Source organism: Phytophthora cinnamomi, assembly GCF_018691715.1.
Source record: "Phytophthora cinnamomi strain GKB4 chromosome Unknown Contig29, whole genome shotgun sequence".
In the NCBI taxonomy this organism is placed as follows: Eukaryota; Oomycota; class Peronosporomycetes; order Peronosporales; family Peronosporaceae; genus Phytophthora; species Phytophthora cinnamomi.
The window spans coordinates 507978-527153 of NW_027150962.1; the positions used below are offsets into that span (position 1 = coordinate 507978).

Below are 19176 nucleotides of genomic sequence, written 5' to 3' on the forward strand. Positions count from 1 at the left end.
CTGAACGCCCCTACTCTGCTCCGGACTACTTACTAGGTGCTGCCGACTTCTTGCCGGACGGCTTGCCTCCCTTCTTGTCGGCGTTCAGGAACGCATCGCCCTTCTTGCCTTCGAAACCAGCGCGCTGAACGACACAAACAATGGGATACACATAGGAAGGTCAGTGCACTTGTCTCCTCGCACCAAATAGCCACGTTCTACAGAGGACTTACCGGTCCTTTTCGGCCCTTTTTCTCGGCGGGCTTGGCAGCGTCCTTCTTACCGCGACCAAGCGCGTTGGCAAGCTTCTTCTTCTGTCGCTCCTTCTTGGAGACCTCCAGCTTTGCGGTGCGCTCCTTCCACTCCTTGGTGCTCTTCGCCTTGGCCTTCTCCTTCTTCTTCAGCTTGGCACGCAGCAGCTTGGGGTCGTCCATCACGACCTTGCCAGCAGCCTGCTGAAGAGCCGTATCCCAGCCCTTGGCCTTCACCTTCTCTGCTCCCTCTTCCGTCTTCTTGAGCTCCTCGAGACGCTGGGCGTTGCGCTCAGCCTTCTTCAGCAGGTTCTGGATACCACGGACACTCTGGCCGTGGCGCGTCTTCGGCTTGTTGTCCTTCTCCGTGCCGTCGTCCAGCAGCAGGCTACCGTACGAGATCGAGGCGCCATCCACAGTGCTCACCGCCTTCTCCTTGGCCTGTGCCTCGCCCGCGGCCTTAGCCGCTGCCTCCTGCTCGCGCTTCTCGGCCTTGGCCTTGCTCTTGTTGGCCGCCGTCTTGCGCTTCTTCAGCGCGCGCTGCTCGGCCACCGCCTCGGCACGGGACGGCCGCTTCTTGCCCGTCTTTTCCTCCGCCTTGCGCTGCTCGCGCATGGCCTGGATCTTGACGGCCAGACGGGCCCGAAGACCCTCAAGGCCTCCCTCCTCCGTGGACACGCTGGGCTTCACGGGCTTCACCTGTGCCTGCTGCTGCTTCTCCTGCTGCTCGGCGGCCGCCGTGGCTTTCTGCCGCTCCTCGTTGCTCTGCTGCGCTGCCGGCGAGAACTTGGCGCGCTTAAGCAGGTTCTTCTTGGACGGCTCCTGTTGCTTCAGCGCCTGCACGTTCTGTGGACAGATAGAGAGCAGCACAATCCAGGGCGTCAGCGTCGCATCAGGCCTCTTCCGGAGCTCGCAAGGCGCGCAATCGACGCAGCGGCCGCCTGCGCATGTTCTCCGCTATATAACAGCGTAAAACCAGCGCTGGATCCTGTCCGAAAGCCGCACCTTGTGGTACTTCTTGGGCGCCGACTTCTTCCAGTTGGCCTCGGCGTCCGTGGGGAAGTAGAAGGCCGCCGGGATGTTCTCCATCGTGTCGCAAAAGAAGCGGTCGTGCGCCTGCAGCGAGCGCAGCGCCTCGTCCTCGGCCTGCGCGTCCTGCGCCGCCGCCTGCAGCAGCCTCCGCCCGAGCAACATGGTCGCCATCCAGCCAAAGTCCAAGTGTGCTGTGCTTTGACTGGCGCACAACCTCGGAGACCGCCCATTGGCTGAAAATGAACCGACCATCACTCCTGGATAAAACGAGGCCCTAATCGCTATTCCGCACTCGACGACACGTTGCCTCGGAACTGGCGGTGCTGGCGGCGCTGAACGACGCGGACGGCGGCGACATGGGGCTCTTCAGGACGCTGTGGGCATGGACCACCTTCACCACCGCCTCCTGCGCCGTCTTCGTGAGTGGATTGCGGCGTCCGCGGGCGTCTAGAGCGCTCTGTAGCCTCGGAAACGTGTCAAATGCGGGTCAAGACGACTAACGTGGAGCCTTTTGCTGTTTTACCTCGCTGTTTGCCGCTGTATTTGGACGCTACGATGGTTCCTGTGTGTTGCCCACTATCTGTAGTCGGTGTACATGGCGTATGTGGGTCGCCAGGTGCGTTGACGGCCGAGATCTCGCCGCTTGAACTCGGTATACACCCCCTATACATGTTGACGCTGTATACTTCTGCAACAACAGGTGCACAGGATCATGTACCCGACGTTCTCGGATGACCCGAACACGCTGGACCCGCTGTGGGGTGAAGGCCAGCCGCTGGATGTGCTCTGCTACCTGTCGCCGCGAGCGAAGTGGGACGCGGCCAGGGACTTTAACGCTGGCGCCGTGCACGTGGGGGGCTTCAAGTCGCTCACGTTCGACTGGGACAGCTCCAACTCCAGGCAGCTGGACCTCAACGTCTCGCGCCAGACGCTGGCGGAGCTGGCGGGCGACGCACGGACGGCCAATCAGCTGTGGGGCGCGCTAGGGGCCAACGCCTCCGTGTTCCTGCACGTCCACGTGACGCACGCGGGCTTCTCGCCGGACCCGAGAGACGCACAGAACTACGACAAGTACAGGACCATCCACCAGGCTCTGAGTCTGGTGAAATATGCTCCGAGGCCCAACGCGAAAAACACGACTCTGTTGCTGGCTCCTGCCGAGTCGCGGGGTGAGTCAAAGGCCGGTGGGGACGAGGAGGAAGCAGCTGCGACGATTTCGTACTGGAAACCGACAGCGAGTGTGAGGCTGGTGACGGACTTCACGCGGTACCCAGTGGAGGAGCTGCCGGTCATGGTGTACCAGAACTTGCGCTATGTGCAGCACCCGATGGACCAGCGTTGGCGCTACTTGCCGGCACTGTACGTGGACGATCTGTCACAGACGCAAGACAAGCTTGTGCCGCTGAATGCGACGATGGACGATGGCAGTGGTGGGGACGTTATCCTTCCTCTGCAGCTGTCGTGGTCTCCGCTGTCGTTTGCGCGTTGGCAGATGCAGCTTACATTTGCAACCGTCTTCGTTTCGCAGGAGCAAATGGGTGTGCCCTCTAGTGATTTAGATGCTCTCCGCTCCATGGTGACCGACACGCACCCTGTGCTTCTAGCTGTGACTATGAGTGTATCGCTCCTGCACTTGCTGTTCGACTGGCTGGCTTTCCGTCACGACGTGTCTTACTGGCGAGCTAAAGGAGATAACGTTGTTGGCGTTTCACTACGCGCAATGGCGGCAGAACTGGGCTCGCAGACCGTAGTCCTGCTGTATCTCGTCGACCAGGATTCGACATTGCTGGTTACGGGTCCACAGTTTATAAGCGTCGTGCTGCTCGTGTGGAAGGTGACCAAGGTCTGGCGCGCCCAGCGTCGTCAACTGGCCGCCAAAACCAGCGCTAATACTGGTGCGGCATCCGACAAGACGGAAAAAATGGACGAGTACAGTCTACGGTTGCTGGAGGAGACTCAACGCGCCGACTCCCTGGCCACGTCCCACATGCTGTTTGTGCTCGCTCCGTTGGCAGCAGGATATGCCGTCTACTCGCTGCTCTACGTCCCGCACGCGGGATGGTATGCCTGGCTGCTCGAGTCTCTCACAACAACGGTCTACGCTTTGGGCTTCGTGTTCATGCTGCCGCAGCTGGTCATCAACTACAGACTCAAGTCCGTTGCTCATTTGCAGTGGCGCTTGCTGATCTACCGCGCGCTCAACACGTTCATCGACGACTTGTTCGCTTTCGTCATCAAGATGCCGACGCTGCACCGCATCTCGTGCTTCCGCGACGACATCGTTTTCGTCATCTACCTGTACCAACGATGGATTTACCCCGTAGACACCCAGCGGCCTGGCGACGCGGCCGACGGTGCGCCTGCGACCGAAGCGTCGTCCAAGCCCCACTACGAATAAATCGCGCAACTATCGGTTTTGCCAGCTCCAGTATCGTGTGTTGTCTTGCTATCGGATAGCGGTGTATGAGGAACGGTATCTTTCCTGTCTGCTCACTGCAAACGCGTTTTCATTTCGCGACTCCTCACAGATTCCGCGTGAGCAGGCGCGCGATCTTTCCGCGGTTGCCCAACATGACCAGGATCTCAAACTTCAAATCGCCGAGTTCGCCGCAGGCCGAGCAAGACGTCAAGGAAGGGAGGGCCAAGCCTCGGAGTCTTCGCCGCTATGAAAGTTGCGCTGTGTCTGCTCGCGCTAGGAGGCGTCGTGGCAGACCTAACCTGGGAATCAACGCAGTCATCGGGTTCCAAGCCTGATTCGGCGGCTAGCTCTTCAGGGTCGTCGGGCGAACCAACCTGGGCGACAACCACGACAACCTCATGGAACTCGGGCCCTTCGGGGACTGGAAGCTATGGTTATGCGGGCTACTCGGGAGGTTCTGGATGGGGGAATACCAACTGGGGCAGTGTTGGTGGAAGTGGAAGCGGCTGGGACTGGTCATGGGGCGGCGACGCTGGCTGGGACCCCAACAGTCAGCTGTGGCACTTCCGCCCGTCGTGGAACTGGGACTCGCCTTACCCGCCTGATGGAACGATGTACATCGAGAACTGGGGGAACCCGCCGACGCGCGAAATTCCTTCTCGTCGGTCATTCTACCTCGGAGCTGACAACGGCGTGTCGCTTGCGGGAGCTACAGTGGAGGGTGGTCGTGCCGACTGCGGTTGGCGCGACTGGTGTGTTCATTTGACGTTCCACTCGTCGTACGGCGTGCTGTCGGATTTCGACGCATTTGTGCTGGATCGCTACGACAGTGCTGATCGGATCTACGGCGATGGCTTTTGGTACGCTCGAGAGGATGACGAGGGGCCTCCCCGAGCATTCGCGCCGCTGGTGCTAGGCGGTTTTTCACCAGAGGAACGTGCCGTACTGGGAAATATCTCCAACTGGAGGGTGGAAGACATGGCAAGGCGATTCAATGAGACCCGAACCACAACCTGGACCCTCTTTCCCGACTCGGATGAAATGGATGTGATACTGAGCTTCAAGCAGCTCTACACCCTATTACCTGGCTATCCTGATGGCAATGTGACCCAAAGCTCTCTGAACAGCGACGTCATCTCTGAGTGGGGCCCAGCCGATCAAGTGTTGCTGCGTGTAACAGCTAAGCGTCAAGGTAGCGGTGCCACTTCAGCTATGATGCCGCGTGTACTCAACTTCACGGGCTCGCAGCTTTTCCAAGTCGAGTATTACTCGTCGCTTGAGTATCCAGACAATGCAGAAAACCTTACAGCTCCAGCCAATGCGGTGACGCTTGATGTCGTTTTCAGTCGACGTCGCTATGGCAGCGGACTTCCGTGGAATCCAGCCCGTCCAAGTGATATGTGTGATGTTTGCAACCAAAAAGTCATGAATCACCCCGTTGTGGCACGATGTCTACATGGCAACGTGCCGGAAAGTATCTTCAAAGATATCTACGAACAGTCCGCAGATGATCAGATGGAATGGGATGGAGGTGAATGGACAGTGGGTGATGCGGGCGGTCCGTCGAGCTTGAGCTACAATCTCAACGACGTCGTGGACGCTTGTTTTGGTCTGCGCTGGTTGCTAAGTGGCCAGTATAATGACGGGTCGTGGTCCTCAAGTTCAGGATTTCCGAATGCAGGTGATGGTAGATCTTCGTCGGGTCCCGGATCTGGTGACGCAGGCTTCGGATGGAGTGACACTGGATCTGGATCAGGCCGAGATTATAGGTCTTCACAATACCGTGACCCAGTGTACCGATATGATGATTCCGGTTCACGATGGTCTTCATGGGGATACCGAGCCGACGGATCGGCTTCAAGATTTGGCAATATCGGATCACGTGGGCATTCATCCGGGTCTTCAGGTGGGCCGGACGCTGGGGACTGGCCTTCTGTCGGGGACTTGTGGGCTGCATTGGCTATAGCTCGCGAGACGGATGCTGGTATTCAATGCTTTGTTGAATCAAGATGCCCTGTTGGCACCCGCAGTTTTGCGGAGGCGGCTGGCCGAATGATAGTGTTGGAGCACGAACGCGCTTTTGTACGCGTGAATTTCACCGAACCGAGTTACACATTCTACGTATGGATGACTTTGGAGTGGCTTGGAGCTGAAGGACAGTTTAAGACGCCTGAGCTGTCAAGTGATAACACCCCGGAGGAGATAGCTGAGCTGGTCGCCAGATCCGTACCCAATGCTAGCGAGTATAATCTGGCTGTGGACGTTCGTATGTCCAACAACTCGGAAGTGATTGCCTGGGTGCATATGCTGAACGAGTGGTTAGCCAATTACTATAAGTCGGGAGGATCCGAGTCTGAGGCATCCGCCGCCTGGGCAGCTTATTCGTCATCTTCAGACGGCGGCAGCTCGTTTCAGTTTCCACCTGTCGGTGAAGCTCCGGGGAGTGGCTATTACCCTAATGTTGGGCAGCAGAGCGATAGCATTGATAACTCATCTCCTGATGCTGGTCAAGGCAGTGATGGATCCAACCACTGGTGGTTCAGAGATCCACTCCCGGTACCAGAGCCCCAGTTTACCGTGGAGATATCGTTCCGCAATGTCAGCGTCGTGCCTAGTATTCTTGAGGTTGTGACGATAACAGACGAATCTATGGACGGTACTGAGCCAAAGGTTTCCTACGATACTCATGGAAGCGAGCTCCGCTTCCAACTATCCCCACTGAACTTGACTAAGTTCGAGTATGTGCCTCCTCCTCCTTACGTGAATTTGTCCTGGAACGAAGATATTCCCGACTACCCTGATCTATACTGGAATGGCAGCTCAATCGGGAATGGTACTGATGCCTGGAGCATTTGCACAGAGTGCACAGATGCATACACGGCCTGTGACAATAGCACCTCTTGTAGCCTTGGTGTGCATGGTTTCTTGGAAGGGGCTTTATCTCCGAGCCGCTTCAATCCGTTTGAAATCTCAAATGAGACTGATAGTTTTAATCGTCGGCCTTGGGGTGTCGACTTTGGGCCCAGATTGCGCCAGTCAGCATCATTTTTCACCGCTGAAGGCTATGATCTCTTCATGGATTTCATGGTTTGCCTATCCAAATCTGCTTGCGACCTTGATACATCTCGACAAGCGTACAGCTACTCCAAGGCCGAGTATGCTACAGCTGCGCCAACATATCTGGAGATCATCCCTGCAGAAAGTGTGTTTGTAGTGCCGACAAATTCAACAGGAGACCTGGATAACATTATCATGAAGTTTCAGGACAAGGAATCTGTGCTCGAGTGGTCGACAGCACTTAAAGAGGATTATACGAGCGCCTTCCGTACATTTGTTGCAAACGTCATGAGCGAGTATGTTGCTGAGGATAATGTTTGGTCGCGGAATCCGTCACAAAATGCTTGGATAAACGTGGACTACGATTACTACGGAGACGTTGGCCGAATCTTCAAAGTAACTTTCGCAGACAACTTTTTCATCGATGCTGAGCAACCACGGTTCAGACCTGTGTCAGCTGACACATTTGACGAGCTGAACTCTAGTAATTGGAAGGCGATCGTATCCGCATACCGCAATCCAGATGATGAAGGTATTTGGGATGGTTATCCTTTAGTTTCTTGGCGGAAGCTCGCGAATTGGCTTTCTGATTTGGGCTATAATTCTTCTGACTCGAGCAGACCTCTTGTTTACGATAACACTCCCGCTGAAGACGTTAACATCTGCCACCAATGCAGAGACACTTGGACAAAATGCATCTCGAACCAGTCCTGCGCAGACGCCATGCGCCAGAACGTGATATATTCCATGCTCTACCCCATTGTGTATAACAACGAGCCTGACCAACGATCATCGATGGATTTTTCAGCAAGACTCGCTTCGTGGCGAGAAAGCGTTGATTCTGAACTGTACACCATCGTCCTTGAGTTCTTGTCGTGCTTGAGTTATGCCTCTTGTCCGGTTGGGTACGCATTTCCCTCGAATCCTGGGGACTCTCTCGTTCCGGTTACTACCAACCTTGTCAGCCATTTCGCGGTGAGTGTACCCTTGAACAAAGAAATTCTTGCGTTATCCAAGGACTATTACTTTGATTTCATTCCGCATACTACGCCAACGAATGATCTGGAATATTGGCTACGGGTGGCATCAAACTATACATCCGACGTGGTGGTGGAGACGACACTTACGAATGATACTTGGATACGAGTCGAGGCCACGTACTACCCAGCCGTAGCAGCGATTCCAACGTTTTACATTAAGGACGGTGGCCCGAATTTGACTACAGAGGGGCCAACAACCTTTGCGTCTGTGCAGCTGAGCTCCAATCTCATTCAATATGGTCAAAGCTTGTCTATTTCGTTGCTCGAGTCTTGGTTTTCGAGTTACCTCGACAACACGAAAATGTTCTATAGTAGCATCGACATTTTCCGTGGGACTCAAGTATGCCATGGATGTCCAGGATGTTGGGAGGCTTTGACGCGATGCCAAAACGATATGGATTGTAACGCATCAGCAATAAATGTATTGGTTCCGCTGTTGCGCAACTCGACGCTTCCCCTCTCAACTACTATGCAAAGTGATGGCGAGACACAAGTGAAGCTGAACTTCAGCTCGGCACTTCTGTCGCTGGAAAACGACGCCTTCCAGTCTCGAGAAGGGTGGATTGCATTTGCACACTTGCTTCATGCCATGTCCTCCTGCGGCTGCGAGGTGGGATTTGGCGAGTGGAATGCGATCAAGTATCTCGAGCCTACCCGACTTCATATTGATTCAGACTCCGTCGATCTAAGCATACGGCTGTACCCGAACACTCAACTAGATGTGTGGTTCAATGGTAATACTTTCTCATATTCCACGGATGGAGCAAGTCCCCCTATGGACGCTGCAAACAACTTCCTGGCCTGGTTTACAACGGTGGCGAACGCAGAGCCTTTCTATCTGGTCGTGGATCATGTCGACACAGTTGTTGACGATATGTCGCAGTCTGCTACGCTAATCCTGAAGCTGTACGAGGCTTACGATGTGGACAGCGAAAGTCAACCACTAGTGAACCCCAATTGGATACCAAGCTTTGTTTTCAAGTCGGACGATGTGTCTGCTGTGCCGCCTGCTGAGGTGAACGTCACGCCATGGAAAATTTCCCTCCAGTCCGTTGATCGCTATCCTCCATTCGACAGGCTACTGGACTTGCTAGAGTACGGAGCAGTATCTGACGAACTGCCTTCAAGCTATGGTGGATCCTGGGGAGCGTCAATGAGTGGAAACTGGGAATGGTCAGCTAGCGGCTCCAATGCCGCTGGGTTCACGGGGTCCTTTTCTGGAGACGCATGCGCTAGGTGTTCCGACCTCCGGCAGACCTGTTTGGACAACACGGACTGCCAGTCTGCTATTAGTAATTACTTACTTCCAACCTTGAACACCATGAGCTCCTGGACAGCTCCCGATGGGTTTTGGTTCGATATGTCTAGCCGGATACTAAGCAACGTTTTCGGTGTAATGCAGTCGTCGGAAGCCAAGCGGAAGTTGTTTGCATTGCTGACGTGTAGCGCAACTAAGTGGCCCTCAACAGCAAGTCAAGAAGATGTATCTTGCGTCCAGCTGCAAGCTCTTGTAGAATATCCCGACGGCAACGCATCTCTTGAAATTACCCCGGCATTTAGCACGTTCCCCATCAACAAAGGCAAAGGGACAAACATTTATACTACGTCAGCTGGTACTTCTCAATACCCTCCTAATACCCCTCTGTATTACAACGACAATGGCGATTCTGCAGAGCTGGCCGACTTTATTGAAAACCAAGTTCTAGGCGGATTCGATAACTCGGGTGTGCGAGTTAAGGCTTCTACTGATTGGAATTCCAGCGTGTACAACGTTATTTACGACGGATTGACAAGTGACTCGACACCGTATATCGAAGGTCAAACCAGCTCCTCCACAACGCAGTTCAAGTTCTCGGCTTCGACAGCGAACATGGTGGCCATGTTTAACCCATGGATGCAGTGGCTTGACCCAGCAGCGACCAAGTAAACCCCACATCTCTTTACAATGTTGCGTCGTAACCCAGTTGGTTCGTCGAACAGAGCGACTACATGTAGTTATCTATCTTGTGATAATTCTACGAAGAAGGTAGGTAGCGACAGAATTTAGTTTTTTGCAGCGTGCCAATCAATCTTTCATTGCTAATGATTTCGCATTCTGGCTTTGCCCGCAAAGATCTGATCTTACACTACTCTACGATGAACGTTACGCTAGACACGAAGGGGCTTAAAGCTGATCAGCTTGGTAGTCTTCCAGTTCGTAGTCGCCTTCACTCGAACTTGAGTCATCAAGCGAACCGCTGATGGGGCTAGCTGCCGACATTTGCTCCGTCAGCACTTCCTGGAGGCGAGTCACGTATTCGAAGCTTGTCTTGCAGTCCAGCGAGCAGAAGCGACTTGGACTACTGCTCAGTCTCGACCGCGAGGTGAAAAATAAGCTGCCGCAGTTCATGCAGTGCGTCTGACGTCGTTGCCAATTGCAGTCATAGTACTTGCCTTCGACAGCTTCTTCGCGCGTCTGCTGGGATTGTGTGCATCGAAGAGTCGAGGAGCTGGTTCCTGCAGGAATAATAATGCTGGCGCTGGCATGGTGAACGAGGTTTACTGGAGTGGCTGCAGATGGTGGCTCCGACCACGACTTGGTTCGGCTTTCCCTTGTGGGGCGTCTTCGGGAGAATATGGGCTCCATCGTGCGAGATGCAAAACTTGGACGGCGCGCGAGAAATGCTTTTGACTCGCTTCGATGCCCGTCGTGGTGGAGGTCTTGGTTGTTGCATAATGCGTGGTGGATCATAGAGTTTGGATGCTGGAGTGTGGTTGCTCCACTGCGAATTGAGAAATGCTCACCGATCATTGCAGACTTTCCCTGAAGGCACCCGGCATTTCCCCTGGTCTCGGCTAAATGCGCGCTATCTGTACACAAGCAGAAGAACATGTGTTGTGTCGCGAATCGAGACGAGGCCAGCATTATGTGTCAACACTTGCGGCGATCGTGTTGTCCAGCAATCTGCGCGCAGTGTCAGATACTTCGTCACCAGACTGGGCTTCACTGTTGAGTTGCAGGGGTGAACGCGCGCGTGGAAACGCTGCCTGCATCTTGTCGTTCTGATGACTCATAGTACACTTGAAGCTGGTTTGGCCACCGGCACAAGGTTCGAATTGTCGCCTCGCAAGATTGAGAGGAAAGCGCCGCGCTGAAAATCAGCCGACCACTGTCGGCGAAAATTGCGAGGTCCAAAGACCAGGATGAGCCTGAACCGGTTCTCAATGTTTGGATATAGGCAAACTAGCCCCGACAGATGTCCAACGAGGTGGAGTTATCGCAACTCGCTTACGGAAGTTTCCTTACCGTAATCTCGGTAATCTCCGGATCAATACATCTACAGTATAGAAATTACTTCATCAGTACGGAATATGTGAGCAGCATCATCCGTCCCGTAATCCTATCGATTATTATAGCCGATTTTTCCCCCAGAAATCTTACAACCTCATTCTACGATTTACACCAAGCCGAGCACACACACCCCTCGTTCTCGCAAATCTATCCAAATAACATGGATACTAGCGATACCAGCGCGCTCCGTCCACCGAACATCGATCAACTTAGTGACAATGTCATCTGCAGTGTTGTAACCCACGCCAAGCATAGAAGAAGTATCCTCGTCACGGATACAAGTTTTGAACAGTGCGATCTCGAGGAGAATTTCAGCCTTGCCGCCGTGACTCGAAATGAATCAATAGTGGAATCTGCCATCTGTTCTCCTACAATTCGAGGAATGTTAAGCGCTTCCTGCAACAAGTGCCCCGAGACTGGCGCAAAGTGTGAGGCCATGACACTACCAAAACGCAAGCCAACAGACAGTGGAAACAAGTGCGCGGAACTCAAACAACTTCTGCTTCTAGGAGAAAAGATCCAACGGCAAAGATGGCGAGACGACAAGAGGAGATACCGCAAGAACAAGGGCGACCACGCCAAATGCCTTGAGAATACCATAAAACGTCTCCGCCAAGTCGTCGAACAGCTGGGACAAAGGCGCCGTGTTCTCTGCTCAAATCATAGCGCGTGGAGTGTGGCGGTTGAGTACTTCAGGTTGTTCCGCTACGGCCTTCAATCGAATCCTTCGAATTCGGACACCACAAAAACAAAGCCGCTAAGTGATCACCTGATCCATTTGCGCTCGGCCATGACACCAGACGTGATTTTCAATTCTGGGCGAGGCGAAGGTTACATAGTGCAGAGTTGGTGGTGTTTATCACAGTGGTTCGCAGACATCGTGGTCGACCTTGACGAGCTACAAAATGCTGGCGGAGGGGCCGTCCTCGCTACCATCACAATCAGCTTCACTATTACGGAACGCACATTTCGGGGAGTATTCCCGCACGTCCGTGATGGAGAAAAGTCCATCTATGGACCCAGGCTACTAAACCAGGGAATCACCCTGCGCGGCTGGACGCGCTTCGAGTGGGACAGCGGCTACCATCGTGTGACAAGCATCACTGCCGAGGCAGATTTCCTATCACCGATGTTAGCCCTCGTAGGCAGCCTGGATAAGGTATCCCGCTTGTTTGAGAAGTCCCTGGTATCCCCAGCGTTTCATCGCCATAATGGGATCAAGTGATCGGAAGAAAAAAATGAAGACTAGCTACCGGTTCCCTGCACGCGGAAAACGTTTAAGCAGAGCAAGAATACAAAACATGCTTCAAACCCCCCAACAAGGACGCCGAAGCACTCCAGATGCAATCTTGAGTGGTCCGGTAGTTTATCGGTTGATGTGTTGGCGCCCGTGGCGTCCAACTTGGCGCTTCCCCTCGGGCAAGGAAAACCGCCGCGGGGATCCTGCCGAAAACGCCGACAGCGACAGTGAATCTGGCGCCAGATTCACCCCGCGTTTGACTCCATGAGCCATCGTTCTTGGCATGAACTTCTTGCATTACCACCGCGTTATCACGGGGCATAATGGGTTGGTCTGGACGAATATGCACGCGCTGGAGACACCATCACCCAGCACGAACGTGCGAGCGTCTGCCAGCCAACCATCGGAGACCAGGAGCGGCCGACCAACAGTCCAGTCGATAGCTGCAGTCTGCAGGCAGTGTTGGTCTCCGTTAAACCGGCACTTCAACGTGAGCGACTGCGCGCCGTTTCTATCCGCGCCGCACTCGGTTTTTGTATGTAGAGCAGCGAAATGCCGCTTGGCGGTTCTAGATTTCCGCACGGAGAAAAGAGAACGAGAACACAATGCATTGGGCAGGAAAAAACAACCAACAACCAAGCCTTACTCAGCTCGTGCTGCTGCAGCAGTTGCAGGGTCCGGCACAGAAACGTCGGAGCCCCGCCCCGTGATGGCTAGGCTTCAACGTCGGTCTCAGCGCCACAGGAACTCTCCAGTCAGCCTGCGACGTCACTCGGACGCGTCCGATTGGTCGAGTGCCGCATGCGACGTCACCGTATCGCCTCTAACATCGCCTCCCATTGGTCGAGTGGCTTCTCTACCCTATTCCCTCTGTGTCCGCCACACCACATTCAACACGGCGGCGAGAACAAAGCGCGCGCATTCGGCATTACCGATTCCGCACTCTCGGTCGCAGCTTCTTCCCTCTCGGGTTGAGAGCGACCATCACTCTGCTGACGCCATGGCGGGGCGCGCGTCCATCGGCGAGTACGTGGTGACCAGCAAGCTGGGCAGCGGCTCCTTCGCCGTGGTGTACAGGGGCTACCACAAGACGAGCAAGACGCCCGTGGCCATCAAGGCGCTGTCGCTGCACAAGCTGAGCGGCAAGCTGCTGACGAACCTGGAGATGGAGATCGCCATCATGCGCCAGATCGACCACCCGAACGTCGTCAAGCTCTACGACATCAAGAAGACGGACAAGCACATGTACCTCATGCTCGAGTACTGCGCCGGCGGCGACCTGCAGCAGTACATGCGCCGCCGCGCGCAGGAGGGCGGCGGCGACCGGGCCGCGCGCCTGCTCAGCGAGGACGTGGCCAGGCACTTCCTGCGCGAGCTGGCCAAGGGCATGCAGTGCCTCTGGCAGCGCAACCTCATCCACCGAGACCTCAAGCCGCAGAACCTGCTGCTGGTCGAGGACTCGCCCACCTCGGCGCTCAAAATCGGTGCGTTCGTTATTATTTATTTATTTATTTATTATTTACTGTAGACTGACATGTTTTTTAATGTTTTTTGTTTGTTGTTGCTTTTGGCCGACGGCAGCCGACTTTGGGTTTGCGCGGCACCTGGCTACGACGTCCATGGCGGAGACGCTGTGCGGGTCGCCGCTGTACATGGCGCCCGAGATCTTGAGGTTCCAGAAGTACGACGCCAAGGCCGACCTTTGGTCCGTGGGCACCATCCTCTTCGAGATGCTGGCGGGCCGCCCGCCCTACGGCGGCGCCAACCACGTGCAGCTGCTGGCCAACATCGAGCGCCAGCCGCTGCGGTTCCCGCCGACGCTGCAGCTTTCGCGGGAGTGCCGCCACCTGCTGGTGGCTTTGCTGCAGCGGAAGCCGGCGCTCCGGCTCGGATTTGCCGAATTTTTCGCCGATCCGTTTGTGGATCTGCAACCGTTACCCGAGCAGGTTGAAGAGGCCGAGGCTGCGCGCCGCTCGTCGACGCTGTCGACGACTGCTAGCATCAGGGAAGAGGAGGACGAGGACGAGCAGGGACTCTCGGGTCGCTGGGGTGTTTCAACTGCCGGGAGCAGCAGATTGGGAGAGCATGAGCTCGAAACCGGAAGCACGACGCCCTCGACCACGCCTCGGCGAAGCTCCGGAAGTGACCGTCGGTCTCGCGCGTTCTCTGTTTCTCATGATTCGACCAGTTCAAGCTCGCGGTTTGCAAGCACAGCTCCCTCTGGAATGATGCGTCAATCTCGTAGCGGCAATCTGGAGGTGATGGAGACTGCATTTGCTAGCGCGAGTTCAGGGTCCGGGGCTCTGCGTCGGTCGTCGTCGTCACGGCTGGCGCGAAGTCGACGTGCCACATCGAGTGGTAGCGGAGCTGCTGCAGGTTCAGGTGCGAGTCCAAAGCTAAGCCCTCAGATGAGTCCTCATGTACTGCCCAGTCCAAGTCCGAGCCCAAGAATTAACCCATTCAAGCAGCTATCCGAGTCGCCTCCTGGCGCTGCAGCGCTTCAGCAGCAACAGCATTCAGTTTCGGGGTCGTCCCGTATCAAGATTCCTGTTACGACTCCAGCAGGAAACCCCGATACAGCCGCACCGACAAAACTAAAGAATGTTGGCGGAGGGAGTCACGCTCTGGACAGCAGTGGAGAGTATGTGTTGGTCGACGGTTTGTCAGAAAGACCAGCTACGTCTGGATCTGGTGATCGCCCCTGCAGTTCAGGGGAGGTTGGGCACACCCAACCCACAGTCCAAGGAGATGTGCCGACAAGAACGTCAGCTTACGATAATGGGAATACGAGTGCTGGAGAAGCTTTTTCTCGCGAGTACGGTCAACAGCTTATCGACATCGTGGTGCTGCGTACTCAGGCGATCGCACCAATCGCTGACCAGCTTTGGACGCTGAGTGATGCTGGTGATACGAACTCTGAGACCGAACATACAGATGAACCAACAGGAGAGGGATGGTCACCGCAACAGGCAACTGCAGAGAACTCTTCGTTGTCTACCTCTGGCGGAAAGCGTGCTAGTGGCGTCAACTTCTCTACCGTGTTTTCGATGAGCTCATCACTGGCTTCGTCAGTCGGTATGAACAATGCGCTGGGTGATGATGAGGAGTGCGATGAAGACGACGACGATGATGATAAGCGCACCGCTGAGCGTCAGTACTCGTGCGCTGCCGAGGCATTGGCGCTATATATTAAGTGTCTTCGTCTCGTACAGCACGTCGTGCTGTATTTACGACAAGATCCAGCATTTGCTCAATCTCGTAGCTCTATGGGATCATCTGGTTCATCAGCTGGAACCTCAGCAGGTTGGAGCGAAACCAGTCGAAAGGTATCGATGGCTTTCCTATCAGAGCAACTAACGCACTTTCTGGATCGTGCGGACCAATGCAAAGCTCGTATGACCCGTGTACGTCTCCGAAGTTCATCCCGCCCCATCGCATCACAAGAAGAATTGTTGTATGCGCATGCGCTTCGAATTGGACGTCAAGGCGCCATTCGTGAAGTTTTGGGTCAAACACGCGCGGCGCATGACCACTACCTGCAAGCACTGCTGTTGTTAGAGAGCTTGCTCATGGATACACCAGGCGCCAACGGCTCAGGCGCAGGCGCCTTGGCCGTGGATGACCAGAACAACGTGAACAATTTCCTGCGCGCGCTTGAACAGCGCTTGAAGAATGTTCGTGTTTTGCTTGAGGCCGAAGAGAGCACAGATGTGAGTGCTAGCCATATCCGGCGCATGCAGCACCCGCCTCGATACCAACGTCAGCTCACTTACCACCATTCTGCCACTGCTGCAGCGATCTGATGGAATGCTTGCTACACGAATACGTCGTCGCCCTATTTGCCTGTACATTTTTATCGATGCATATCAACTACCAGTTGAAGAGTAAACTAACAAACTAACAATCGACTTTGAAACCAAGTGTCTGACACTGTTTTTTAGAGTTTCCCAAGTTTAATTATTAGATTGATTTCGGGGCTTTCCTCACCCTTGCGTTACCTTCAAAACCGCTTTTCAGTCTTCCCTCACGCCGCGGCTGCCTTGGCCTTCCAAGTGTGCGCTGCTGGTGAAGATGCAAGACTGAGGGGAAACTTGCCGTTGCGGATGGTCGGCCATGTCGACCATTTCAGAAATGGTCATTTCGGAAATGGTTCACCCAACCATTTCGCGATTTTTTTCCCGCTGACCATAAAAAATATGGTGACCGTTTTACTCGAAGAATGTAGGCCAAATATACTTCATGTATCAAAAAAAGATTGAAATTGAGTGGGAGCGCGTCAATTTGCAAGTGTCGATGGGACAAGCAAGACGACGGGATTGCGCCATTTGATTCAAAATTTGATTCAAACGGCGCAATCCCGTCGTCCTGCTGTTCCATCGGCACTTGCAAATTGACGCGCTACCACTCACGTTCAATCTTTTTTCGCACGGCATGCATTTTGACCGACTTATAGTGATACTTGCAACGGCGTTCGTTGCCAGTGCGATCAGAGCTGAACAAGCCCCAACTACAAGTACCTAAAGCGTTTTCGGTACAAGGCTGATGGGCGCATGCTGGACGACTGGTTTGAACAAGGATACTCCACTCAAAGAGTCTGGAGCCATTACAACTTGGAAAACGTCCCGGAAGCCCAACTCTCGACCGATGCCAACTTCAAGACCTATTATCGCTATGCGAAGAAGTACGACAGCGCGATATACAACCATATAAACAGCATTTTCGAGCCCCCGATCTACTACGGCGGCACACCGAGGGAGCTGAACGTGAAAGTGCGTTTATGGGCAGACAAACGTAGACCGAAATGGTATGTCGAGGAGATGCTTGGGTTAGATCGCGCCACACGAATGGATGACCCGCACTACAAAAACTTCCTGGAGTTGCGAGATAAGAAGAACTGACGTAGCACGAAGAGAACCAAAGTAGATAAAACAATAGTGCGTTTCACAAAAAAACTACTTCTTCAATGCAGTCTCTATCTGGTTGGGTCTGCGCGTCGACCGGGCAAGCGCACATGAAATCTCAACTGTTCCACCTATCGTCTTCACCAGCCCCGACGGTAGCGGAGGGGGGACAAGTAGCAGCAACAGAAGCAGCTACTCCTCCCGCAGCAGCGCTTTGTTAGTGACCGAAACCTCGAATTGCGCCCGGATTTTGTCCTTGAGTCAGCTTGAGTGGGCCAGGACAGCTCTTGCCTTCCGCTCGGGACGCGGCACAACTGCAAGATAATATCCTTCCGCGAGACGAGAGAGATACACCAGAACAATGATGACAAGAGCGACTACCAACGCTGGTCAAATACACACGTCAATTTCCTCTATCCGACCATCAGTGCCAAGCCATAACGCAGTGCTACGGGTTGAAAGCGTCAACACGCTTCTCCATACATCGTTTAGTAAGGTACATTGCAGTAATTTAGTCTAGCTCAGCTCTGAAAAATGCATGTATTCTGATAACATAATCCGATCTAACACCACGACCACAAAAAAATAAAGGCATTCGCGCTCGATACATGTACTGTAATGCAGGAGACAACAGTTTAATTAACGGGTAATATGAGGGCGTGCTCGATGAAAACTTTCTGTACGTATGCGACCGGCACCCGCGCTGGAACATGAGCGGGAAGATTCATCGGCGACACTCCCTTCGCATGATGTACTCGAGAAAGGCTTTCGCTGGACGGACATTGGCTCGGTACATATACCCCTTGTCCCAAATTTTGCAAAGGCATCATCACCCTTTGCTATTTTATCCCGCGGAAGTGACTCGGTCCGGTTCCTGGGAGACGACAACCCAAACTTGCGCCGGTGGTCAATCTCATCTTCAAGTGTAGCTCGAGTCACCACCATTTCACGACGTAAGGCTGCGTTTCCACGCGCGCGTTGTCCACATTACGGGCCTACGCCATAGTGGGGCCTAGCTTGTTGTTATCAGTCCATGGACAATAGCAACGGCGCCGGACTGCTAGACAACTGTAACCCGTACGACAACTCCAAGGCGCCACGTCGAGCTCTGAGTCGCGTGCCTCGTGCCCATGACTCGCTGTTTAGTGGCCTGGGATTTCGATTTCAAGATCCTTTCGTCCACGTCACCAGCCTCGTCGCCTACTCTGTCGGTCTGTCGTGGCGTGCGAGGCGGCCCAACCGGGTCTCCTAGATCACCAGTGTATTCGGTCGAGAAGAGAACAACAGCGGAGGAAGTCGACCGAGCTCGCCAACATGGGAGCCAAGACAGCAATCGGAGCACTTTTCAATTCGGCCCCAACCGAGCAATAGGCCGCCAACCAATGAACTACCCAGCTCGGATCGCGATCAACCAACCTTGTGAACACATCAAGACCAGCAAACACCAGAATGAAGATGAAATCGAATCAAGACCGAGCTTTGCGTCCCGCGTGCTCCAGCTCCTATTCCGACGGCGAGGATCCTCCGTCGAGCAGCGAGCCAAGTCCTGGCCAGGACGCGAAGATCCCGTTCCTGCTCCCGCGCCGATTGTCGTTCCGACGAGTGCAGATCGCCAGTCCAGTGCCAGCATCATCATCCCCAATAGTCTCGGCTCATCGGCACCGGCTTCCATGGCAGGGTCAACGCGCACTCGAAATGTGCGCACATACAAAGCATCTGCACCCCGCATCGGTTCCAGCGAAGCCGAATGGCGGCATCGACAAACTTACTGCGCGAACTGTGAGCGTCTGTTCTTCACGTCGATGTCGGCCCTCAGCAGTGGCGCCGGTCGGTTCTGCTCCCTGGACTGTAAAACCAACTCCGAGTACGTGACCTTCCTGCACGAAGCGATGGTCGTGGAATTCGACAGCATGAAGAGCGGGTCTT

The 19176-nt window shown here is 54.4% G+C and overlaps 4 protein-coding genes across 4 annotated transcripts; 3 read left to right on the forward strand and 1 right to left on the reverse strand.

Moving 5' to 3' along the window:
- Window positions 1-25: 25 nt before the first annotated feature.
- Window positions 26-1433, reverse strand: IUM83_10001 (uncharacterized protein; the record flags this gene model as incomplete). The annotated part of the gene is made up of 3 exons (XM_067934479.1): window positions 26-124; window positions 213-1076; window positions 1236-1433. 3 exons carry the CDS (start codon window positions 1431-1433, stop codon window positions 26-28), a joined length of 1161 nt encoding a protein of 386 aa, XP_067793360.1.
- A 143-nt stretch (window positions 1434-1576) lies between these two features.
- On the forward strand, window positions 1577-3660 carry IUM83_10002 (Cleft lip and palate transmembrane family protein; the record flags this gene model as incomplete). Its single annotated transcript, XM_067934480.1, has 3 exons — window positions 1577-1681; window positions 1849-1878; window positions 1963-3660. The coding sequence occupies 3 exons, from the start codon at window positions 1577-1579 to the stop codon at window positions 3658-3660; spliced, it is 1833 nt and encodes a 610-aa protein (XP_067793359.1).
- A 267-nt stretch (window positions 3661-3927) lies between these two features.
- IUM83_10003 (uncharacterized protein) lies at window positions 3928-9705 on the forward strand (the record flags this gene model as incomplete). The annotated part of the gene is made up of 1 exon (XM_067934481.1): window positions 3928-9705. One exon carries the CDS (start codon window positions 3928-3930, stop codon window positions 9703-9705), a length of 5778 nt encoding a protein of 1925 aa, XP_067793358.1.
- Window positions 9706-13349: 3644 nt separating this feature from the next.
- On the forward strand, window positions 13350-14594 carry IUM83_10005 (ULK/ULK protein kinase; the record flags this gene model as incomplete). Its single annotated transcript, XM_067934482.1, has 3 exons — window positions 13350-13833; window positions 13931-14400; window positions 14538-14594. 3 exons carry the CDS (start codon window positions 13350-13352, stop codon window positions 14592-14594), a joined length of 1011 nt encoding a protein of 336 aa, XP_067793364.1.
- Window positions 14595-19176: the final 4582 nt, after the last annotated feature.